The following is a 26,038-nucleotide window of genomic DNA, read 5'->3' as shown; positions in this document are numbered from 1 at the left end:
TTTTGAAATGTTTATATTTATTTCTATTGCAAACAGATCGAACCATTGCCCCATCTTTTAGCAAATCTCTACGAGATGTTGACAGCATAGTAAATGTGTTCTGCCGACTGGAATGCAAGGTCTCTGGTTCTTTGCCTATGAAAGTTGCTTGGTTTAAAAATGGTGAAGAACTTTCCACTGATAAGCATAAGATATCTTTTGTGGAAGGTACTGCCTCTTTGGAGATAAGTCGACTAGACATGAGTGATGCTGGAATTTATACTTGTAGAGCAACAAATTCTGCAGGAACCAAAGACACCAAAGGAACACTATCTGTGAAAGGTTTGGTTGCTAGCTTGTTTTCTTCTTCTTCTTTTTCTTCTTCTATCTTTAGGTGTTATAATTCTTATGTGTGGTTTGGTAAAATTTCTTCTCTTCATGAATTTAGAACCACCGTGCTTTATAACAAAACCAGAGCCACAAGATGCTCTTCCAGGATCTACTGTTTGTCTGAAAACCACTTTTAAAGGAACGCCACCTTTAACTATTAAATGGTTTAAGGGTGTGGAAGAAATGAAAACTGGAGGCTCTTGCTACATTGCAAAAGATCACACTGCCAGCTCTTTGGAACTCTATGCAGTTAAAAGTTCAGAATCAGGAAATTACGTCTGCAAAGTCAGCAATATGGCTGGTGCTGTGGAATGTAGTGCAAACGTGTTTGTTAAAGGTTTGCATTCTCTTTACATACTCTTTATAGCCATTCTTTTTCTCTTTTGTGCGCCACAGGTTTTACCTTAATAATTGTTCATTTAAATTCTGCAGAACCAGCAACTTTTACTCAGAAGCTAGAGCCATCCCAACTCTTCAAAAAGGATGATTCTATACAGCTGGAGTGTAAAGTAACTGGATCCTCTCCGATTCAAATCACATGGTTTAAAAATGATAAAGAGATTAAGGAGAGTGATTCTTGCAGCATGACTTTCTCAAACTCCATTGCAATTCTTAAAATTTTTTGTGTAAATCTTCACAATATTGGTGAATATGTGTGTCAAGCTAAAAATGAAGCTGGTACAGACATATGCAGCTGTGCTGTCATAGTTAAAGGTGTGTTGTTATTTATTCTTTACTCTTATGAAACATTCATATTTCTGTCTTTAAAGGGGTATTCCAGGAAGAAACTTTTTTTTATATCAACTGGCTCCAGAAAGTTAAACAGATTTGTAAATTACTTCTATTAAAAAAATCTTAATCCTTCCAATAATTAACAGCTGCTGAAGTTGAGTTGTTCTTTTCTGTCTGACAACGGGGCTCTCTGCTGACATCTTGTCTCGGGAACTGCACAGAGTAGAATACGTTTGCTATGGGGATTTGCTTCTACTCTGGACAGTTCCTGAGACAGGTGTCATCAGAGAGCACTTAGACAGAAAAGAACAACTCAACTTCAGCTGCTCAGTACTGAAAGGATTACAATTTTTTAATAGAAGTCATTTACAAATCTGTTTAACTTTCTGGAGCCATTTGATATTTATAAAAAAATGTTTTTTCCTGGATAACCCCTTTAACTTAGTATTAATCAAATGAACATTTTTTTGTTCATGGAACAGAACCTCCATCATTTGTCAAAGACTTTCAAAACGTTGAAGTCCTGAGAGATTCTGATGTGACTTTGGAAGGGGAAATTACAGGTTCAGCACCTTTTGAAGTATCATGGTTCAAAGACAACAAGCCAATCCGCAGTGGTAGAAAGTACAAGACCTTTTTCCAGGATAATTTGTTAAGTCTCAACATCCTAAGATTTGACTCTGCTGATGCTGGAGAATATCAATGCAGAGTGTTTAATGATGTAGGAAGCTGTGCATGTAGTGCCCTTGTGAACTTGAAAGGTTAGTAAACCTGAAAGATCAGCAAGATTTTTAAAGACAGTTCAGTTGTAGATGTACTGTTTACAGTTATGCCTTTTTTCTTTAGAGCCTCCGACTTTTACAAGAAAAATTGAAAACCTTAGCTCCCTTATTGGAGGGTTGGTTGCCTTTCAGTGTTCTGTTAAAGGCTCCCAGCCCATCACCATTTCATGGTGGAAAGACAATGATGAAGTCATGGAAGATGAAAACATAAAGGCAATATTTAAAAATAATGTAGCTACTTTACACATATCATCCATTAAAAGCAATCTTGGTGGCAAGTACACTTGTGAGGCTAAAAACGATGCAGGTGTTCAGAGGTGCTCCGCTGTATTAGCAGTAAAAGGTTGGTCCCTTTAGTTTTGTGCACCAATAAACTTAGACTATTTTACATTAGCTTTCTAACAAACAGATAAAAATGTTTTAATTGTATTCTTCCCTAATCATAACAGAACCTGCTACAATCATTGACAAGGCTGTCTCTGTAGACGTAACTGAAGGAGATCCAGCGACCTTGCAGTGTAAATTTTCAGGAACAAAGGAAATCACAGCCAAATGGTTCAAAGATGGGAAGGAGTTAAAATTGGGCCAGAAATATAAGATCAGTTTTACTGAAAATGTTTCTGTCCTTAAAATTACGTCAACGGATAAGAACGATAGTGGAGAATATACATTTGAGGTCCAAAATGATGTTGGCAAAAGTGCTTGTACTGCATCTGTCAGTGTGTTAGGTTCGTATAGCTCAGTACTATTTCTGTATCCTTATTTTTTTAAGTACACATAGGTTTAATTTATAATTAACACACTGTTTTCTTTCTATGCAAATTAGATCTCATAATACCTCCATCATTTACAAAGAAACTGAAAAAAACTGACAGCGTCAAAGGGTCTTTTGTCAATCTTGAATGCATAGTTTCTGGTTCCCATCCCATAACTGTTAAATGGTTAAAGGATGACAAGGAGATCCTACCCAGTGGAAAGCACAAATATTCTTTCCATGACAACATAGCATTTATGGAAATAAATGAACTAGAAGGTTTAGACAGTGGAACCTATACATGTGTTGCCACCAACAAAGCAGGAAAGAATCAATGCAGTGGATATTTAACCGTTAAAGGTTTGCATTTTTATGATTTAAAAAAAAAAGTTGAATAAAAAGTTTAATTTTAGGTTTACTAAGTTAAACTATTTTTCTTTTCACCTGTTTTAGAACCACCATATTTTCTTGAGAAGCCCTTGTCACAAGACATTATTCCAGGCTCTAGAGTTCAGTTTAAGGCTATCATGGGGGGCACAACTCCCATGGTGATAAAATGGTTTAAGGAAAGCAAGGAACTTCTTTCAGGAGCAAATCGTTCAGTTTGGAAAGATGAGTCCTCGAGCATCCTTGAGCTGATGTCAGCCAAGGTTGCAGATTCTGGAAGTTACACAGTTCAAGTTAGCAATGATGTGGGTGTGGCAACTTACAAAGCTACTCTCTTTGTTAAAGGTTTGCTTCCATTACTTTTATATGTCTTTATCATTATATTCGATTCATCGCCATCAATATTTATCAACATCTGGACTTTTTTTTTTCTGTATATAGAGCCCCCACGGTTTGTTAAGAAACCAGGTCCATTTTCCATGTTAAGAAAAGGAGAGTCAACAACATTTCACTGTCAAATAGCTGGGACTCCTGAAATCAAGGTCTCTTGGTATTTGGATGGAAATGACATTACAACAAGTGACAAATATGGAATCTCATTTGTAGAGGGAATATCAACACTTGATATTATAGATTCTACTGTTGAGGACTCCGGAATGTATGTGTGTGAGGCTACTAATGAGGCAGGTAGTGAGAGCTGCAGTATTGACGTTAAAGTGAAAGGTTAGTTTTTATTGTTTTTTTTCACACTTTTAGACATACATTATTATCTTTGAAGGATTGATAAAAAAATCAAACACTATTCTACATTTATTTCCCAATTGTAGAAGCCCCTACTTTCAAAACAGTATTTGAGCCAGTTGAAGTTGTCAAAGGTTCTGATGTGAAGCTTTTCTGCGAAGTAATTGGCACACCACCTTATGAGGCAACTTTTTTAAAGAACAAAAAGGAGATTCGTAGTGGTAAAAAGTACTCGCTTGTTCAAAAAGAATCACTATTTGAACTTCACATTTTCAAGTGTGATTTCTCAGATGCGGGCGAGTACCAATGTACTATATCAAATGAAGCTGGAGGCTGCTACTGCAGTGCTTCTGTCCATTTAAAAGGTTAGTTGCAGTAAAGCGGTACATTTTGGGGGGTTTCATTCTTCCACTATCAAAAAGCTAAGTTAATTTTAATACCTTTGTCTTGATAGAACCCCCAACCTTTGTCCAAAAGATAGAAAATTCAACCACAATTCTTGGAAGCCCTGCAGTTTTCCAGTGTGCAATTTCAGGTTCCGATCCTATAACAGTGTCTTGGATAAGGGGAGATAAAATTATAGAGGAAGATGATATCACCAGTATTACCTTCGAGAACAATATTGCTACTCTCTATATAAGAACTGTTGATGCTAGCCATACTGGAAGATATACCTGTCAGGCTTCCAATGAGTCAGGATCAGAGAAATGTTTTGCTTTCTTAATAGCTCAAGGTTAGTAGTAGATGATTTTAATATATCTTTTTAGTAAGGCCAAATATTTAGTTGCATTTTTAAATAATATAAATTTGATCTTTGATACAGAACCAGCTCAGATAATTGAAAGACCAAAATCAGTAAATGTAACTGAAGGAGACCCAGTGACTTTGGATTGTGCTGTTGCTGGAACTCCAGAGCTTCAAGTGAAGTGGTATAAACATGGCAGACAACTAATGCCGAGCAGATATTACACCTTAAGCTTTGAGGATAATGTATCAAGCTTGAGAATTCAGTCTGTGAGCAAAGAAGATAGTGGAGAATATACATTTAAAGTAGAAAACGATTTTGGCACTAGCAGCTGCACAGCTTTTTTGAACGTTTCAGGTTTGTATTGTTTAAGTTTTCTCACCTTCCATAATTCCTTCCAAGTAAAAAACCAAGAGCATTAGGAGTAACTAGGTCATCTTTTCTTTGTTACGCAGATCAAGCTATTCCACCATCTTTTACCAAAAAGTTAACAAAAATGCATAAGGTTCTTGGATCCTCCATTGTAATGGAATGCAAAGTTTCTGGTTCACTACCTATAAATGCGCAGTGGTTTAAAGATGGAAGTGAAATCTTGCATAGTTCAAAACACAGGCTTGTCTGCCATGAAAATATTGTGTCTTTGACAGTCGTGGATCTAGATGTATCTGACAATGGCAATTACAAGTGCAAAGTAGCAAATGTATCAGGAAGCGCCGAGTGTAGCGGCATCTTAACTGTAAAAGGTTTGGCATAACTTCTTCTTTTTCTTAACATTGTGTACTCTTATTAGCATGACAATCTTTCTAAACATTTTTAACAAAAATAAAATGTAGCAGTACCTCTTCTTTAAAAATATATTTTTAAACACTCTTTCTTCAACGCCGTAGAACCTCCAAGCTTCACTGTAAAACCTGAAAGTCAAAAAGCAATACCAGACTCTTTGGTGGATTTTAAAGTTGAAGTGAAAGGAACACCACCATTTTCCATCAAATGGTTTAAAGAAGAGGTGGAACTCTTTTCTGGAGCAAAATGTTTTCTTGGCATGGAGGGTTCAGTGGGTTTCTTGAATCTATTCACAGTGGATGGTTCCAGCAGTGGGCGCTATACTTGCCAAGTCACCAATGATGTTGGTAGTGACACTTGTAGCACAATGTTGCTTGTAACAGGTGCGATGATTTGCTTCAATTCTGTCCCCTTCATGTTTGTCTTGTTTCATGTTTAAGAGCATAACCATTCCTTAATATCTTAGTTTTCTTGTTTTATACATATACAGTTATACATTCTGTTGAGCATGTATTGAGCTTTCTTATCTATATAAGCTTCGGCATCAACACACATCTTTTAATCTCATTCTCAAGATGAGAATTCTGTCATAACAGTTGTTTTATTATCAACTTACCCATCTTTTTCCCTTTGGAACTATAGAACCACCAAAATTTATCAAGAAGTTAGAATCAAGCAAAGTGATCAAAGTGGGTGAATCTGTCCGCTGTGAGTGCAAGATCAGTGGATCCCAAGAAATCAAAATAACTTGGTATAAAAATGACAGTGAAATTAAGGCAAATGAGAAGTACAGTATGTCTTTCATTGATGGTATACCAGTTCTTGAAATTAACAACCTCGGCATCGAAGATAGCGGAGACTATACCTGTGAAGCAAATAATGATGCTGGCAGTGCTAGTTCCAGTATCAAGATTGTAGTCAAAGGTTAGAAGTACTTTTAAATGCATGGTACCTTAAAAAACTTGTTAAAGAGATGATCCAGCATTTGTTTTGTTCCAATTTTGTGACCAGGCTGTGTAATAATGTAAAAAATCCTCTAATTACCCTCTCTCCCCATAGTGTTTACAATTATGGCTCCTGGTCTCTGGTGAACTTGGCTTTGTGGTGCTGCAGAAAATACATCATATTGCAGCTCAGCCAATCACTGGCTTCAGCTGTGTGCCGCTTCAGTCAGTGATTGGCTGAGCAGCAATGCGACGCGCCATCTGCAACTCTGGGAAATAAAGTTCACCGGATATTGGGTGCCATGATACCCAAGGCTACAGGGGAGCAAGGGAGCTTAGTAGAGGCCTTTTTTTCACGTTATGGCACAGCCTGGGTAATTTTTGCTGGACAACCCATTTAATATTAACTAGAGGATTGCTTTATGCAGCATTTATGGACATTTACATAATGCCTAAGCTTCAACCCTTGTAATCTACAGTCGACATATCCTATGAAGTACAAATCTTCAATGCTAGTAGGTAGTCACAGGTAAAAACTCCTTGGAGGGTATATTCAAAACTAAATTTGCTTTTTATTGGGTGTAAATGGCTTATAAAAGTGGTGCAGCACCCATATTCCAAAGAATATTGCACTATTGGCATCATGTGCGCCGCTTTTTAAAAATGTGGTATGGCATCTTAAAAAGGTCCGGCAAGGGGAGGGGCTTAAATTGTGCAAAAAAATTTCATAGTATACACCAAAAAAAAAAAATTGTCCTTATTTATACCACCTCAGAGGTGGTATACAGTGAATAGTGTAAGATGCACCAGATTTTAAAACAGCCTGATTCACTGTTTAACATCTGGTGCAATCTTAGACTGCCTAGTCTAAGTACAACTTAGTCTGTTATGTCCCCCCTTTGACTTTAGTAAGTAATAAGGGATGTTCTATTTTAATCAGTTTAAAATACATATAGTTCATGACACAAAGGGCATGTTCACATTACAGAATCTCCGCTTGCTAAATTCTGCAAGCAAAGATTCCATCTGGCAGCCACCACCAAAATCCTTTGGCAGTAGGACCGCTCGGCCCTGCACTGTTTTTGTAACTTTTTGTTAACCCCTTAAGGACGCAGGGTTTTTCAGTTTTTGCATTTTCATTTTTTCCTCCTTACCTTTTAAAAATCATAACCCTTTAAATTTTCCACCTAAAAATCCATATTATGGCTTATTTTTTGCATCACCAATTTTATTTTGCAGTGACATTAGTCATTTTACCCAAAAATCCACGGCAAAACTGAAAAAAAAAATCATTGTGCGACAAAATCGAAGAAAAAATGCAATTTTGTAAATTTTGGGGGCTTCCCTTTCTATGCAGTGAATATTTCGGTAAAAATGACACCTTATCATTATTCTGTAGGTCCATACGGTTAAAATGATACCCTATTTATGTAGGTTTAATTTTGTCGTACTTCTGGAAAAAACATAACTACATGCACGAAAATGTATACGGTTAAAAATGTCCTCTTCTGACCCCTATAACTTTTTTTTTTCCACATACAGGGCAGTATGAGGGCTAATTTTTTGCGCCGTGATCTGAAGTTTTTGTCGGTACCATTTTTGTTTTGATCAAACTTTTTGTTCACTTTTTATTCATTTTTTAATGGTATAAAAAGTTAACAAAAATAAGCTTTTTGGACTTTGGAATTTTTTTACGTGTACGCCATTGACTGTGCGGTTTAATTAATGATATCTTTTTATAGTACGGATATTTACGCACGTGGCGATACCACATATGTTTATTTTTATTTACACTGTTTTATTTTTTGAATGGTAAAAGTGGGTGATTCAAACTTTTATTAGGGAAGGGGTTAACTGATCTTTATTAACACTTTTTTTTACACTTTTTTTTGCAGTGTTATAGCTCCCATAGGGACCTATAACACTGCACACACTGATCTTTTACACAGATCACTGGCTTGTATTAACACGCCTGGGATCAGTGTTATCGGCGCGTGACTGCTCCTGCCTGGATCTCATGCACGGAGCAGTCATTCGCCAATCGGACACGGAGGAGGCAGGTAAGGGACCTCCCGGGGTCCTGTAAGCTGTTCGGGATGCTGCGATTGCACCGCGGTGGTCCCGAACAGCCCAACTGAGCAGCCGGGATACTTTCACTTTCGCTTCAGATGCCGCGGTCAGCTTTGATCGCCGCATCTGAAGGGTTAATACAGAGCATCACTCCGATTGGTGATGTCCTGTATTAGCCGTGGGTCCCGGCCATTGATCGCTGCCGGGACCGACCCGATATGACGCGGGGTCACCGCGTGACCCCGCGGCATATCGCGGGAGCCGCTGGAGGACGTAAATATGCGTCTTTCGTCGTTAAGGGGTTAATTAAAGCACAAATCTTAAACCTTTAATCCCACGAGTCTCTAGAACAAAGTAGCAGTGACACTAGAAAATAGCATTGCCAGTTCATCTCCTGAGGGCTCTGATTGAATTTTTAGTATTTTTTCTTATTTTCCATTTTACTATCTATATTTTTAAAATAATGCTGAAATCGTGCAGATTTAATTCTGGCCACTAGGCTCAAACTAAGCTGAGACTTACATTTCTGTACAGATCCCTTCCCAGAAATGCATTTCTTATCATTACAGTCAGGATTACAGTGAAGGGTGACACCAGTGTAAAGATTACAGATATAGATAAAAAAAACAAAAACATTTTATTGGTAAATAGGACATAATATCACACTTTAAAATTGCAGACTATGCCAATGCTTCTTACTTGCTACTGGCAATGCTACTCTTTAAAATTAGCTGCATAAATGTATTATGCAATAACAGATCTTTTGCATGTGCTGTAGTTTTTATTAGACAATAAATAACTTAGCTGTACTTTATAAACTTTGCAAAAATTATTTTTACTCTTAACAGTCTCCATACAATGTAATAACTTTCATCAATTATCTTATAGAGCCCCCTGTGTTTAGCAAGAAAGCTAGTCCAGCAGAAACCCTCAAAGGAGTGGATGTTAGCCTTGAATGTGAACTCTTGGGAACCCCACCCTTTGAAGTGACTTGGTTTAAAGATCGCAGGCAAATCAGAAGTAGTAAAAAGTATAAAGTAACTGCTAAGAACCACCTAGCAGCTGTTCACATTCTTGATGTGGAGGCTTCAGACATTGGAGAATACCACTGTAAGGCCGCCAATGATGTTGGAAGTGACTCTTGCATTTGTAGTATAAAACTTAAAGGTAAATGATAAAACTTCAGATGATAAACTCTTACATACTTATACACTGGCGATCTTTATAAATTGTGCATTATTTTTATCCAGAGCCACCAAGGTTTGTGAAGAAAGTTGAAAGTGTTACTGTTATCATCGGTGAACCTCTTGAATTACAAGGATTAATCGAAGGCTCACAGCCAATCTCCGTTCTTTGGTTAAAGGACAAAGAAGAAGTTATTAGGGAAAGTGAAAACATTAAGGTTTCTCATTTTGAAAACCTAGCAACTCTTCAGATTAGGAAGGCTGAATCAGCTAACGCTGGAAAATATATATGCCAGATTAAAAACGATGCCGGATCAAGAGAGTGCATAGCGAATGTGTCTGTTCTAGGTAACAAACAATGGAAAATTGACACAAAAAAATATTTTAGCTACATAGATTAGTTAGAATTTTCTATAAAACTGTGTTTTTTTTTTTTTTTTTCAATTTCAGAACCTGCAATAATAGTAGAAAAGCCAGAACATGTAAGAGTTACAGCAGGAGATATGTGCACTATTGAGTGCATAGTGGCAGGTACACCAGAACTTTCAGCTAGCTGGTTCAAGGATGGAAAAGAACTGATCAGCAATGAGAAATATAAGCTCAGTCTCTCCAATAAAGTAGCTTCCATTAAAATTATGTCTGCAGACAGAAATGACAGTGGAGAATATACCTTTGAAGTGAAAAATAATGTTGGCAAAAGCACCTGCACTGCAACAGTTGACGTTCTTGGTTAGTTTATATTTTATTCTTTTGTCATGTTAGAGAATGAACGAAAGCTGGATAGGTTTTATTAAAAAAAAATCTTTTTTTTTTTTTACCTTTCATTAAATAGATCGAGTCATACCTCCTTCTTTCACCAAAAAGCTGAAGGAAACAACTGGTGCATTAGGCTCTATTGTTCTTATGGAATGCAAGATCACAGGGTCACAACCAATGTCTATCACTTGGCTTCATAATGGAAGCAAAATTTTCACTGGGGACAAATATGAGCTTGAGGTTACAGATAGCCTTTGTATTTTAAAAATACATAACCTGGAGTCCTCAGATGCTGGTCATTATACTTGTACAGCAGCCAATGTTGCTGGGTCTGATGAATGTAGTGCTACTATGGTTGTGCAAGGTAAGTAATCTCTTACATAATATAAATATACCTTTTCTTTACTTTAGTACATGGGGAGTTTTTCTAGAAGTGTGAAGTGCTGTAATGCAAAACAGTAGAACTATAGCTTATCTTCTACTAATTCCTCTTCTTCAGAACCACCCACCATTGTCACAAAACCTGAACCAGTAGACGCACTACCAGGCATGAATGTTTCTTTTACATGCATTATAAGGGGTACACCCCCATTTAAGGTGCACTGGTTTAAGGGAAGCAGTGAGCTAATTCCTGGAATCACATGTGTTATGAAACAAAAAGACTCAGCTGCCATCTTGGAATTGTATGAGGTTGACCCAGTCCACAGTGGGGACTACACATGTGTTGTGTCTAATGATGCAGGAAAAGACTCATGTACTACTCAATTGTTTGTGAAAGGTAACTTATTAAAACTCTTTGTTTACCCAGACTCTTTGCAATTTACTGAATTTTAGTATTTTTAGATTGTTAGCTAACAATCTCTTATCTTCTTAAATTAGAACCTGCTGTCTTTGTAAAGAAAATAAAAGACTACAGTGTAGAAACTGGAAAACCCTTTATTTTGGAGAGTACCTATACTGGCACACCTCCCATATATGTAACATGGGAAAGGAATAGTGCGGAAATAGCACAGTCTGAAAGATGCAATTTAACTACAACAGAAAAATCTTGTATCCTGGAAATCTTAAGTAGCTCTAGTGAGGATGATGGGGAGTACACTTGCCGTGTTGAAAATGAGGCCGGGCAAGATACCTGCCAAGCTGTGGTGACCATTCTAGGTGTGTTAGTATATAATTTTCAGCTTACATTCAATGTTTTAGATGTTAGACAAGTAAGGTTTAAATGGTTGTGATATTCTTTCGATAGAACCCCCTTACTTTATTACCAACATTGAAGACACAGAAGCAACTGTTGGTGATTCCACATCTTTGCAATGTCAAGTTGGAGGAACTCCAGAAATTGTGGTATCATGGTACAAAGGGGATACAAAACTCCGATCTACTCCAGGATGTAAAGTATACTTTTCCAACAACGTTGCTACACTTGCTTTCAGCAAATTGGATAAAAATGATAGCGCAGAGTATATTTGCAAAGCAGAAAATTCAGTAGGATCTGTTTCTTCTAAAGCAGTGCTTTCAGTTCAAGGTGATTTATCAAAGCATTTTCTTTTTCTTCTTTACTTCTTTGATTCTTGTGAGTAAAATAGGGGAAATGGATGTTGTTGATATACTTATTCTTTTGCAGACCGTCAACTTCCTCCTTCATTTGCCAGAAAAATGAAGGATCAGGAGGCAACACTTGGGCAACCAGTGAAATTTGATTGTCGTATCAATGGTTCTGAGCCCATTGAGGTTTCTTGGTATAAAGATGGTGTACCTTTAACTGAGGATCACAATATTCAAATATCATTTAAGAATAATGTAGCTCATCTTCGTGTTCTTGAAGCAGACAAGGATCATGCTGGTCTGTATTCTTGCACAGCTACAAACTCAGTCGGTACTGCTTCAACTACTGCCAAACTTACAATATCAGGTTTGTGTGTGTGTAATAATTTCAAATGAGTCAGACGGTATTATCCAACTCAATCAATGAGTATTTATTCTTCTTAGATGAGGTGATATAATTGGTGTTTTACTGTTCATTTTGATTTGTAGAACCCAAGAAGCCACCATTCTTTGATAAAAAAGCAGCACCAGTAGGTGCTGTACTTGGAGACAGTGCAGATTTTGAGTGCCATATTTCGGGAACACAGCCAATTCAGGTTATATGGACCAAAGATAACAAAGAAATCAAAACAGGTGGAAATTATAAGATCTCTTACATTGGTAACACAGCCCACCTGAGAATTCTGAAAGTGGGCAAAGGAGATTCCGGTCTTTACACTTGCCTAGCAGCCAATGATGTTGGGAAAGAATCTTGTTCAGCTGAGCTGAGTGTGAAAGGTATTTTGTTGCTAACCTAAATGTACTTTTGAAACACGTTGTTCTTAACTTTCTTTCTCTTCGAGCTGAAAACTCCACTTGACAAAAGATTCTTCTCTTCGTGCTCGATTTTTATGTATTTGTTTCTAGATTAAGAGTATATATGTTTTACTTTCCAGATCTCATTTCAAACGGTAAGAACTCTTGTTAAATCATGATATAATAGCAGAGCTATTGCAGCTAGAGAGCAACAGAATAACATTAGTTGACCAGAAGCAAACCACAACATTTAGATTGGTAGATAGATATCCGTTTTAACAAAAGAATATTTCAGATACACATTTAAACACAAAAGCCACACATTTATTAAACTAGTCCAACATAGACATTATAATTGATATGCTTGCAAAGATAGTTACTTTCTTCTTTTAATTTCTTAGAACCTCCAAAGTTTGTAAAGAAGCTAGAACCTTCTCGAATTGTGAAACTGGGTGGGTCGGCTCAGTTTGAATGCAAAATTAGCGGATCTCCAGAAATAAGAGTTGTTTGGTACAAAAATGACACCGAACTTCATCCAAGCAAAAAGCTCAACTTGTCCTTTGTCGACAATTTAGCAGTACTGGAAATTATTGATTTCAGTAATGAAGACAGTGGAGATTATACCTGTGAAGCTCATAATGACGCTGGCAGTGCAAGCTGCAGTACATCAATCACTGTGAAAGGTGCAATATTAATTGACAGCTTCTTTGTGGTGTTTAAACATTAACCTCTATAAGCTTTAAAAAAACATAATCTAGACATTATACCATAACATTCAATTAGTTTTACCTCTTTTTTTTTTTTATGAATCAGCATACATTTTTTGTGGAATCTTTAATTAGTTTAATATTCCTTTACATAGAATTGGTACAAACATTAAGAGCAAATCCACTAAACTCACTTTGTAGTATGTTGTTCAGTAAGACCAATTTCAAATAGCTATCATGCTCCTACATATTGTTGTCTTTATTACAACTGCATTAACCAAACTCCTGGTGGTGGTAGGACTTCATGCTTTCTGGGAGTTGCAGCAGTGATATAGACCTAACATATTACTATATTATGGTTGACTAAAATAGGCTGGTCACAACCTGTTAGCTATCACAGGGAACATTAAAGGGGTTATCCATATTTTGAACATTTATGTGCCCCTGAGGGCAAGTAATGTATGGTGTCAATTTGGTTGGATTACCTGTATTGAGTGGATTGTGGGGTTGTTTGTATGTTTATGCCTCCGGATGTTCTGTTTTCTTGTGCACTACGAAAGCAGAACCTCCATGGCATGAACATACAAAAAACGCACCAACTACCCCATACTGGTAAGACAACCAAATTGACATCATACATAACTTGCCATTATCGGCACATAGGTCAAATGTTCAAAAATCCTGAATAGCCCCTTTAACATTAATATTTTTCAATATTAGACTGTGTATACATGTAAACATTTCAGTTAGAAAGTCCTAAAAGTAGTCAACTACTGTATATAGACCATACTCTTTAGAACCTTAAAATGTGGCATAACACAATGGCCCATATCTGTCAATCAGCCTGAAACCTCTAATTGTCTATTTCTTCCCAAAGCAACCAATCTCAGCTAAACTTTCACTTTGCAAGAGCAAGTAAGAAAGCTGAGCTGTGATTGGTTGCTGTGGGAAAAGCCAGACAATTAGGGTTTCAGGCTGATTGATACATCTCCCCCCAATGTGTCTGCCTCTTAGAATAGAAATAATTGTCTCTGCGTTTGCCTTTTAGAATAGAATAATTGAAGTATTTAAAAAATATTTCTTTTTTATTCATAGAACCCCCTATTTTTGTTAAAAAGCCAACCCCAGTGGAGGTTGTAAAGGGTGTTGATGTGAGTTTTCAGTGTGAACTTGTGGGAACCCCTCCATTTGAAGTTGCCTGGTTCAAGGATAGGCGACAAATTCGAAGCAGTAAAAAATTCAAGGTCACCTCCAAAGACACTCATGCTAGCATCCATGTTCTTAATGTGGAAACTGCAGATATAGGGGAATATCAGTGTAAAGCTGTCAATGAAGTCGGAAGTGATAACTGTGTATGTGCTATCAAGTTCAGAGGTTGGTAGACATGGCAATTTACTCTTCTTTAAAAGTATACTATTCATGTTTTCTTAAACAATATAATTATTTATTCATGCGCGATTGTTTTCTTTAATAGAACCACCACGCTTTCTGAAAAAACTCAGTGACTCTGCTTGCCTTATTGGAGAACCAGCAGAGCTGCAGGCTGTAACTGAGGGTTCTCAGCCTATTTCAATCACCTGGTTCAAGGACAAAGGAGACATTGTTAGAGAGAGTGAAAATGTCAAGATATTTTATGAAAATAATGTTGCAAGTTTGCAAATTGCCAGCACAGATTCTTTAAGTGCAGGAAAATACACATGTCAAGCCACCAATGATGTGGGAGCACGAGAGTGTGCTGCAGTTCTTTCTTTAATAGGTTGGTACCATTGAAAATAATTATATACTTCTTAACATTCTTTAGGAAATTCTAAGTTATACGAAGAAAAACATTGAACTTATGAAGTAGAACAATAATCTTGATGTGGCCTGCAAATTTTTGTAATTTTGTTTCAGAACCTGCAAGAATTGTAGAGAAGCCAGAGCCTTTGCGAGTCACAGGGGGTGATACCTGTTCTCTTGAATGTACAGTCGCTGGCTCACCTGAACTTATCACTAAGTGGTACAAAAATGCAAAGGAATTGCACAATGACCACAAATACTCAATTACTTTCTCTAACAAGAGATCAACTCTCAAGATTCTCTCTGCTGATAAGGCAGACAGTGGAGCATACACATTCGAAGTCATAAATGATGTTGGTGAAAGCAGCTGTACTGTTTCAGTTGATGTTCTTGGTTAGTTTGATTATATATTAGTACTAAGATGAGATTTGGTGAAAATCTGTATCTTTTACTCATCTTAACACTGTCCTCCCACAGATCGTGTTATTCCACCATCTTTCACCAGAAAACTCAAAGATACCTATGGTGTACTTGGTTCCTCAACACGCTTGGAATGCAAAGTGTCTGGCTCACTTCCTATTTCTATATCTTGGTATCTAAATGGGAACCAGATTGTTAGTAGTGACAAACATGAAATCACCTTTTCAGATAGCACATGTGCCTTAGTGGTGAACTCACTTGCACCTACAGATGTTGGAAACTACATATGTGCGGCTTCTAATGTGGCAGGAACTGATGAATGTAGTGCATCTTTGACTGTTCAAGGTCAGTAACAACAAATACTCCTTATTGAAAAAGTTGTTTTTAGGAAGCAGTTTTCTTTCTTCATCTTAATATAGCCATCTTATAGTTTTTACAATAAACTCTGTAATTGTATTATTACATCTCTAGAACCACCTTCTTTTGTGAGGAAACCTGAACCACAAGAAGTGATGCCTGGCTCTAGTGTGACCTTTACCAGTGTTATTAAAGGAACACCACCATTTAAAGTTCACTGGTTTAGAGGGAGCAGCGAGTTGGTACCAGGACTTAATTGTAATATCTCTTTGCAAAACTCATTTGCTGCTTTGGAGTTGTATAATGTAGACTCACAACTGTGGAGTGGAGACTATACTTGTCTGATAAGCAATGAAGCTGGCAAAGACTCATGCACTACATACCTCCTTGTCAAAGGTTAGTTGTAGTTAACATTTCACACATAGACTTCAGCATCTCAATAGCATTATATGGGTATTGATGATTATTATTTTTTCTTTACTGCTCTTCAATAGCACCAGCAACATTTGTTAAGAAACTGAATGACTCTACTATCGAATCAGGCAAACCTATCACTTTAGAATGCACTTATGTTGGGTCACCCACCATTGTGGTTACATGGAAAAAGAATGGTAGAGACATAAGTCAATCTGAAAGATGTGGCATAACCACCACAGAAAAGTCTTGCCTACTTGAAATATATAATGCCACGCAGGAGGATGATGGTGAATACACATGCCAAGTTGCAAATGAAGCTGGCCAGGATACATGTAGTGCCTTATTATCTGTTTTAGGTTTGTAATCACATTATGAACATTTTAAAACATTTCTGTCTTGCTTGAATCGATTTTAATGGTTTCTATATAACCATTGTTTGTTCTTTAGAATCACCTTATTTCATTTCGCCATTGGAACCAGTGAAGGTTACCATTGGAGAGTCTACTTCTTTGCAGTGCCAAGTGGGAGGAACTCAAGAAATAAAAGTTTCTTGGTATAAGGGAGACACAAAACTGAGATCAACCCCTGCTTACAAAATGCAGTTTAAAAACAATGTTGCGACATTAGTTTTCAATCAGGTAGAGAAGGCTGATAGTGGGGAATATATCTGCAAAGCGGAAAACGTTGTTGGATCTGCTTCTTCCAGTGCTCTTTTATCTGTACAAGGTGAAATTAACTTTCTTACAACTTCTTATCTTTGCTTGTAGTGGATTGTACAAGGTTTAAAAAAAAAATAGGCTCAAGGTTTTCAAAGCACTTATAATGCTAAACCTTATTTTTTGCAGAGCGTAAAGTGGCTCCTTCATTTGCCAGAAAAGTTAAGGATGTTCAAGAAACTATTGGTTCACCAGTTACCTTTGACTGTAGAATCAATGGCTCTGAGCCAATTGAGGTCTCTTGGTATAAAGATGGTGTTGTTTTGAGAGATGACAATAATGTGCAAACATCATATATTGACAACGTCGCAACTCTTCATATTTTGACCACTAGTGTCGACCATCTTGGTCAATATTCTTGCACTGCCTCAAATCCTATTGGGTCAGCATCTTCCGGTGCTAAACTTACTCTCACAGGTTTGTTGAATCAACAGTGTAAGACTTCTTACCTAATCTTCCAAAAGTATGAAATGGCATATTGAAAAATTTTCTTGGAACATTTATCATGTTGTATTTTCATATTTTATTTCCAGAACCAAAATCCCCACCTGTCTTTGATATAAAACCTGAATCTACAAATGTTCCACTTGGTGAAGCAGCCAATTTTGAGTGTCACATCACTGGAACACATCCAATCAGAGTCTCCTGGGCAAAAGACAACAGAGAAATTCGTCCTGGTGGAAACTACAAGATTACTTTTACTGAAAACAGAGCTCACTTGAAGGTCCTTAAAGTCAGCAAGGTTGATGCTGGTATCTACACATGTTATGCCACTAATGAAGTTGGAAAAGACTCCTGTGCGGCCTCTCTTGAAGTACAAGGTATGAGTTTGGGCTCTTACTATATTTTGTTGCTCTGACAGTAAACTTTAAAGGGGAACTCCAGTGGAAACAAGTGGAAAACAAATCAACTGGTGCCAGAAAGTTAAACAGATTTGTAAATTATATAAGAAGAAGAATGAAAGGTCGGCACTCACCGGATTTCCAATTCAGCAGATTTTATTGCACAATACTCACAGCCATAAGTACAGTTCTAGGGGAGATGACGGATGGTGACAAAGGGGGGTACCACAGAGAGGCGACACCAGTGTTTCGCACTTAGTAGTGCTTCAAGGGCCTGACTCTACACTGGAACGTGTCATCTTCTTATACAGGTGAGCTTAGTAAGTGGACCTATCACCAATAGACACGCCTTGTGACGTTAAAAGAAGGAGGGGAGGTTGCTTTATCAAGCTTGCTCCTACATCGATCTAGCTCGTTATTCAGACTGTTAATACTGGTACCGTTAAGACCTTCTTAGAAGCAAACTGAGACGTCAACTTTGTCATTAAGTCCTAAGACTCCTGTTGCATCAGTAGCAATTATCCATTGCGTCTCTCTTCTAAGGAGGTTTTTATTGGATCTAAGTCCTGGTCGTGCAGCAACTTTTTCTATTCCTGCGAATCTTAAAGATTCGTGGCTTCCTCCATGGGCTTCTATTATATGGGAAATAAACCTGGGAGCCCCCTTTCTAGTACGAAGATAGTAGAAGTGCTCTTTAATTCTTGCGCACATTTGTCTGATTGTTTTCCCTATATAATAGAAGCCACATGGACAGAATATTACGTAAACAACATTTTTTGACTTACACGTAATAAGTTCGCTAACCGTATGGGTGATGGGACCTATTCTGAATGTTTGCAAGCCGAGGTTGTATTTACAGAAATAAAAATTTTTACATTGAAAATTCCCTACTGGTATGTGGCTAGTTAACCAGTCTGCTTTTCTCTTTTTTCCTTTTCTTTTTGTGTATTCTGTGCTTGTTTCAGTACTTCACCTATTGTTCTAGTTTTCCTGTAAGAGATTAATGGTTTGTTTTCTGCCATTTCTTTAAGGTCTTCATCTGTCTCTAGTATGTACCAATTCCTCCTTATTGCCCTCTCTATCGTTTTATTTACAGGTGAATTTTGAAATGTGAGCATTTTTTGCTTTTTTCTGCACAGCTCTTCTCTACTTTTTCAATCAGCTTTCTGTCTCCCTTTCTTTATTAAATCTACTGGATAGTTGCGTTCTACTAGTCTTTTTTCTAATTCTGTTGCCTGCTTCTGGTATGCTGTGAAGTATTGTGTTTTTTGCCACTTCCTTTCTTAAACCTTCACTTATTAGTTTCCCTTCTTTTACTGTCAATTTGATGTCTAGGAATTCCAACGTGTCTCCACCATATTGGTGTTTAAACGCCATGTTGTAGCCCTTGACATCATTTAGGTAATCTACAAACTGGTAGAATTGGTTTTTAGTCCCTGACCACACTAACAGAATATCATCGACGAATCGAACATAGGTTTTGATATATTTAATGAATGGGTTGTCGGTGGTATATACTATATTATTCTCAAAATTAGCTAAATATAAATTAGCGTATGTACAGGACATCGGCGTCCCCATCGGGGTACCGGTGTCCTGTCTATACCACCTATCCTCATACATAAAGGTGCTGTTATGCAGAGTGAACTTGAGGGCATCTTGTACAAACTGAGTATACTGTTCAGATTTCTCAGTTCTTTTTAAAATCTCGACCACAGCCTGTACACCCGTATCGTGGGGGATACGGGTATACAGGCTAGTGACGTCGATGGAACATAGTCTCCAACCTTCTTCCCATGGGAAGTCTTTCACTATAGACAATAGATGACCAGTGTCTTTGATATACGCTGGAATTGTAGGCAAAATAGGACGAATCAAAAAATCTAAGTGCTCAGTCACTGAGCCGATCCCTGTAACTATAGGTCGCCCAGGGGGTCGGCTCAGTGACTTGTGCACTTTTGGGAGATGGTACCATTTTGCAGGGCACGGACAATCAGGGGTTAATTTGTCAACAGTTTTTTTCGAAATAATACCTTCGAACACAGATTTACTCAAAAAACCTTTCAGGTTCTCTAATATTTTGTTAGTTGGATCGCTTAAGAGGGGAGTGTATGTGGTATGGTCTGACAATTGCCTTTCGGCTTCTTCATTATACTGTGTCTTGGAGACGACCACAACACTTCCCCCTTTATCCGCTCTAACTATAACAATATCACTACGTTTCTTAAGCTTAGTTAGAGCTTCTTGTTCGTTAACAGGTAAGTTATTAATTATTTTAGGATACAAAACAGATTTCACATCTTTTTGAACTGCTTTTTGGAATAAGTCGACACACCCACCCGGAGCCACTGGGGGTGAGAATGTCGGCTTCTTTCCTTTATTAAACCTGTGGATTAAGTTATCAGAAATTGATACATCACTCTGTGTCCCAAACTCTGTGACCAACATTTCAATGCATTTTCTCTCGTGATCGGAGAAACCTGTGGGCACAAGTCCCAGATTATTAGTATTATTAGCTATTAATGGATCTTCACTTTCCTTTTCTTTTGTGACTTTTTCTCCTTGAACGTTGCGTGTAGGGTTTTTCTAAAGGGATATTGGTTGCAGGTAAAGTAGAGGTCTGTTCAGACTTCTGCTCTTTATTGGTTGTTGGTGCGGTTTTAGCAAATTTCCGGCTATTTTTCTTGTAGCCATAAGGTTTTGTTGCTTTTGATATGCCAATTGAAAACTTTGTCGTTCTCATAATCTTGTTTATCACATAGATATTTTTCTCTTTTATTACTTTTAGTTTCTTCCTGTAAGGCCATTAATTTTGGTTCAATTTTAGAGAAAAATGCACTAGCAACTTAATTATCCACTCTTTTTCTGTATACGGTTATTTAAATCTTCAAAAATAAGGTAATATTCAATCCGGTTGCGGGTTAGTATAAGATGTAACAATTTTAAAGCATGCTCATTGTGTGCTTTTTTCCACATCTCCATGAATACACTGTCATCCTGATATTGTGCTGGGGTCTCTGAGCCTTATGTAGGATATGACATTATGTCATATCCTACATGAGTCTGAGCACCGCTGAATCCTTTCCCCGCAACAGCGACTTAGTGTCCATCAGCTTCCAGGTACAGAAGTAAGCAGTGCCGAACATCTCTCACATACGTTTGCAGTATATCTTTCCAGCTTTTTTGTTCAGAGCACGCTGAAAAATGTCTGACCCCACGCCACAAAATGTGGAGATGGACCAAGGAAGTCATTCGGATCAGCTACAGCTTGCACTACAGCCAGGGAGAGACGACGTAGGGATGTACTTTTTGGAATGTGAAACTACTGAAGATCTAGAACTCATCAGCGTTAAAACACTGGAAAACCAAATAACATCTTTGTCAGAGAAAGAAATTGCAGTATACTGGACTGTTAACTCTTTGTAAGCATATGCCCAATGTGAACGAGTCCCTAGAGGGCTCAGGTCTATTAAGACCCCAGCACAATATCAGGATGACAGTGTATTCATGGAGATGTGGAAAAAAGCACACAATGAGCATGCTTTAAAATTGTTACATCTTATACTAACCCGCAACCGGATTGAATATGACTGTATTTTTGAAAATTTAAATAAAGCCAAGACCGTATACAGAAAAAGAGTGGAGAATGAAGTTGCTAGTGCGTTTTTCTCTAAAATTGAACAAAAATTAATGGCCTTACAGGAAGAAACTAAAAGTAATAAAAGAGAAAAATATCTACGTGATAAACAAGATTATGAGAACTACAAAGTTTTCAATTGGCATATCAAAAGCAACAAAACTTAACCTTATGGCTACAAGAAAAATAGCCGGAAATTTGCTAAAACCGCACCAACAACCAATAAAGAACAGAAGTCTGAACAGATCTCTACTCTACCTGCAATCAATATCCCTTTAGAAAAACCTACACGCGACGTTCAAGGAGAAAAAGTCGCAAAAGAACAAAAGAAAAGGAAAGTGAACCCGTAGAAGATCCATTAATAGCCACTGTCAATAATGTAATCAACTTAACCGAGCACAAATTGGATAACAGTACTATTTCACTACTGTCTAGAGGAATGAACTTTGGACTATCAGAGGACTTCAACCCCACCACGTTTGAAATAGATCTGGAATGAGCTATTAGGAACATTAATCTCAAAAAGTATTATGCCAATAGACCATCAACAGAATCTAATCCATATCCAGGAGAAATACCAGTCAATACTGATAATCTGGGACTTGTGCCCACAGGTTTCTCCGATCACGAGAGAAAATGCATTGAAATGTTGGTCACAGAATTTGGGACACAGAGTGATGTATCAATTTCTGATAATTTATCCCACAGGTTTAATAAAGGAAAGAAGTCGACATTCTCACCCCCAGTGGCACCGGGTGGGTGTGTCGACTTATTTCAAAAAGCAGTTCAAAAAGATGTGAAATCTGTTTTGTATCCTAAAATAATTAATAACTTACCTGTTAACGAACAACAAGCTATAACTAAGCTTAAGAAACGTAGTGATATTGTTATAGTTAGAGCGGATAAAGGGGGAAGTGTTGTGGTCGTCTCCAAGACACAGTATAATGAAGAAGCCGAAAGGCAATTGTCAGACCATACCACATACACTCCCCTCTTAAGCGATCCGACTAACAAAATATTAGAGAACCTGAAAGGTTTTTTGAGTAAATCTGTGTTCGAAGGTATTATTTAAAAAAAAAAAATGCTAACAAATTAACCCCTGATTGTCCGTGCCCTGCAAAATGGTACCATCTCCCAAAAGTGCACAAGTCACTGAGCCGACCCCCTGGGCGACCTATAGTTGCGGGGATCGGCTCAGTGACTGAGCAGTTGTCCCAATATATAGATTTTTTGATTCGTCCTATTTTGCCTACAATTCCAGCGTATATCAAAGACACTGGTCATCTATTGTCTATGGTGAATGACTTCCCGTGGGAAGAAGGTTGGTGCCTATGTTCCGTCGATGTCACTAGCCTGTATACCCCTATCCCCCACTATACGGGTGTACAGGCTGTGGTCGAGATTTTAAAAAGAACTGAGAAATCCGAACAGTATACTCAGTTTGTACAGATGCCCCCAAGTTCATTCTGCATAACAGCACCTTTATGTATGAGGATAGGTGGTATAGTCAGGACACCAGTACCCCGATGGGGACGCCGGTGTCCTGTACATACGCTAATTTATATTTAGTTAATTTTAAGAATAATATAGTATATACCACCGACAACCCATTCATTAAATATATCAAAACCTATGTTCGATTCGTCGATGATATTCTGTTAGTGTGGTCAGGGACTAAAAACCAATTCTAACAGTTTGTAGATTACCTAAATGATGTCAAGGGCTACATCATGGCGTTTACACACCAATATGGTGGAGACACGTTGGAATTCCTAGACATCAAATTGACAGTAAAAGAAGGGAAACTAATAAGTGAAGTTTACAGAAAGGAAGTGGCAAAAAACACAATACTTCACTATCAGAGTTCCCATACACAAACAGTTAAAAATGGCATTCCATATGGGCAGTTTCTACGCCTAAAAAGAAACAACACACAAGATACAGCATACCAGAAGCAGGCAACATAATTAGAAAAAAGACTAGTAGAACGCAACTATCCAGTAGATTTAATAAAGAAAGGGAGACAGAAAGCAGATAAGAAAAAGTAGAGAAGAGCTGTTCAGAGAAAAGCAAAAAAACGCATCATTAAACAGGTTCACGTTCACATTTCAAAATTCACCTGTAAACAAAACGATAGAGAGGGCAATAAGGAGGAATTGGTACATACTAGAAACAGAGGAAGACCTTAAAGAAATGGCAGAAAACAAACCATTAATCTCTTACAGGAAAACTAGAACAATAGGTGAAGTACTGAAACAAGCACAGAATACACAAAAAGAAAAGGAAAAAAAGAGAAAAGCAGACTGGTTAACTAGCCACATACCAGTAGGGAATTTTCAATGTAAAAATTTTTATTTCTGTAAATACAACCTCGGCTTGCAAACATTCAGAATAGGTCCCATCACCCATACGGTTAGCGAACTTATTATGTGTAAGTCAAAAAACGTTGTTTACGTAATATTCTGTCCATGTGGCTTCTATTATATAGGGAAAACAATCAGACAAATGTGCGCAAGAATTAGAGAGCATTTCTACTCTCTGCGTACTAGAAAGGGGGCTCCCAGGTTTATTTCCCATATAATAGAAGCCCATGGAGGAAGCCACGAATCTTTAAGATTCGCAGGAATAGAAAAAGTTGCTGCACGACCAGGACTTAGATCCGATAAAAACTTCCTTAGAAGAGAGACGCAATGGATAATTGCTACTGATGCAACAGGAGTCTTAGGTCTTAATGACAAAGTTGACGTATCAGTTTGCTTCTAAGAAGGTCTTAACGGTACCAGTATTAACAGTCTGAATAACGAGCTAGATCGATGTAGGAGCAAGCTTGATAAAGCAACCTCCCCTCCTTCTTTTAACGTCACAAGGCGTGTCTATTGCTGATAGGTCCAATTACTAAGCCCCTGTATAAGAAGATGACACGTTCCGGTGTAGAGTCAGGCCCTTGAAGCACTACTAAGTGCGAAACAATGGTGTCGCCTCTCTGTTGTACCCCCCTTTGTCACCATCCGTCGTCTCCCCTAGAACTGTACTTATGGCTGTGAGTATTGTGCAATAAAATCTGCTGAATTGGAAATCCAGTGAGTGCCGACCTTTCATTCTTCTTCTTTTGCACTTATGTCATATCCTACATGAGTCTGAGCACCACTGAATCCTTTCCCCGCAACAGCGACTTAGTGTCCATCAGCTTCCAGGTACAGAAGTAAGCAGTGCCGAACATCTCTCACATAGATTTGTAAATTACTTCTATTTCAAAATTTGAAGCCTTACAGTATTTATCAGCTGCTGTATACTACTGAGAAAATTGTGCAGTTCTTTCCAGTCTGACAACAGTGCTCTCTGTTGACATCTCTGTCCGTGTCAGGAACTGTCCAGATTAGAAAACCTCTCCTGCTCTGGGCAGTTCCTGACACGGACAGAGGTGTCAGCAGAGAGCACTGTGGTCAGACTGGAAAGAACTTTGCAAATTTCTCTGTAGTATATCTGTAGTGTACAACAGCTGATAAGTACTAGAAGGAGTAATTTACAAATCTGTTTAACTTTCTGGCACCAGTTGATCTGAATTTTTTTTCCAACGGAGTTCCCCTTTAAGGACACTAATTATATGCTTAAGACCATTATACAAAATCAAAGATTATAACATAATGTATTCATCTTTTTTGTTTACAAGAACCCCCACGATTTGTAAAGAAGTTGGAATCTTCCAAAGTCATCAAACAAGGAGATTCAGATAGGTTTGAATGCAAAATCAGCGGATCGCCAGAGATTAAAGTTGTATGGTTTAAAAATGATGTTGAGATTCAACATGGTGGCAAATATAGCATTTTCTTTGCTGACTCTGTGGCTGTTCTCGAGATTCATGATGCCAGCATTGAAGACAGTGGAGATTACACTTGTGAAGCGCTCAATGATGCAGGGAGAGTGAGCTGCAGCACCTCACTGAAAGTAAAGGGTAAGCTTAAAGATTAAAGGGGTATTCCAACCATAAACATCTTATCCCCTACCCCAGTAACGGCCCCACCCCCATGATTTTTATGCAGCACCCGGCATTCTCTGCTGGGCTGCTGCTCCAGTCTCTGAAACCTCTGTGTTTCCGGCACTGGAGTCATGATCTAACGCCACACCCCATTGTGACGTCCCGCCATGCCCCCTCCATTCAAGTCTAATTAAGCTATGGAATATAAAATAATTTTCACTCTTTTTAGGCAAGCACATAATTGAAATTAAAATAATGTTCATTTTTTTGGTGTTGCAGAATCACCAGTTTTCATCACTAAGCCAGAACCTGTACTAACCTTAAAAGGACTTGATGTAACTCTAAAGTGTGAATTACAAGGCACTGCTCCATTTGAGGTTACATGGTTCAAAGACAGAAGAGAGATAAAGAGCAGTAAGAAATTCAAGATCATTACAGAAAATTATCTTGCGTCTATTCACATTCTTAAAGTTGATGCTGGTGATATTGGTGAATATCAGTGTAAAGCAGTGAATGATGTTGGAAGCGACACCTGCCTATGTACTATCAAGCTGAAAGGTTGGTAAAAACCTTAAATGCTTTTCCTTCAAAAATGTTTTT

The 26,038-nt window shown here is 37.8% G+C and overlaps 1 protein-coding gene across 1 annotated transcript in view; it reads left to right on the top strand.

Annotated features, from left to right (window-relative positions):
- The window catches only part of TTN (titin), a 287,825-nt gene that overhangs the window by 101,025 nt on the left and 160,762 nt on the right, over nt 1-26,038 (top strand). The window contains exons 50-85 of the mRNA XM_056536637.1: nt 37-321; nt 428-706; nt 802-1,083; nt 1,584-1,862; nt 1,948-2,226; nt 2,333-2,611; nt 2,710-2,997; nt 3,091-3,369; nt 3,466-3,747; nt 3,852-4,130; nt 4,220-4,498; nt 4,589-4,867; nt 4,966-5,253; nt 5,398-5,676; nt 5,936-6,217; nt 9,196-9,474; nt 9,558-9,839; nt 9,942-10,220; nt 10,324-10,611; nt 10,747-11,025; nt 11,127-11,405; nt 11,494-11,772; nt 11,872-12,159; nt 12,282-12,569; nt 12,989-13,270; nt 14,390-14,668; nt 14,769-15,050; nt 15,188-15,466; nt 15,551-15,838; nt 15,965-16,246; nt 16,345-16,623; nt 16,715-16,993; nt 17,113-17,400; nt 17,517-17,804; nt 25,133-25,414; nt 25,718-25,996. Coding sequence (XP_056392612.1) covers nt 37-321; nt 428-706; nt 802-1,083; nt 1,584-1,862; nt 1,948-2,226; nt 2,333-2,611; nt 2,710-2,997; nt 3,091-3,369; nt 3,466-3,747; nt 3,852-4,130; nt 4,220-4,498; nt 4,589-4,867; nt 4,966-5,253; nt 5,398-5,676; nt 5,936-6,217; nt 9,196-9,474; nt 9,558-9,839; nt 9,942-10,220; nt 10,324-10,611; nt 10,747-11,025; nt 11,127-11,405; nt 11,494-11,772; nt 11,872-12,159; nt 12,282-12,569; nt 12,989-13,270; nt 14,390-14,668; nt 14,769-15,050; nt 15,188-15,466; nt 15,551-15,838; nt 15,965-16,246; nt 16,345-16,623; nt 16,715-16,993; nt 17,113-17,400; nt 17,517-17,804; nt 25,133-25,414; nt 25,718-25,996 — 10,146 coding nt within the window. The remainder of the gene's footprint in view (nt 1-36; nt 322-427; nt 707-801; nt 1,084-1,583; nt 1,863-1,947; nt 2,227-2,332; nt 2,612-2,709; nt 2,998-3,090; nt 3,370-3,465; nt 3,748-3,851; nt 4,131-4,219; nt 4,499-4,588; nt 4,868-4,965; nt 5,254-5,397; nt 5,677-5,935; nt 6,218-9,195; nt 9,475-9,557; nt 9,840-9,941; nt 10,221-10,323; nt 10,612-10,746; nt 11,026-11,126; nt 11,406-11,493; nt 11,773-11,871; nt 12,160-12,281; nt 12,570-12,988; nt 13,271-14,389; nt 14,669-14,768; nt 15,051-15,187; nt 15,467-15,550; nt 15,839-15,964; nt 16,247-16,344; nt 16,624-16,714; nt 16,994-17,112; nt 17,401-17,516; nt 17,805-25,132; nt 25,415-25,717; nt 25,997-26,038) is intronic.

The sequence above is a fragment of the Hyla sarda genome, chromosome 8 (assembly GCF_029499605.1).
Source record: "Hyla sarda isolate aHylSar1 chromosome 8, aHylSar1.hap1, whole genome shotgun sequence".
NCBI lineage: Eukaryota > Metazoa > Chordata > Amphibia > Anura > Hylidae > Hyla > Hyla sarda.
This window is presented reverse-complemented; position numbering and strand designations above follow the sequence as displayed.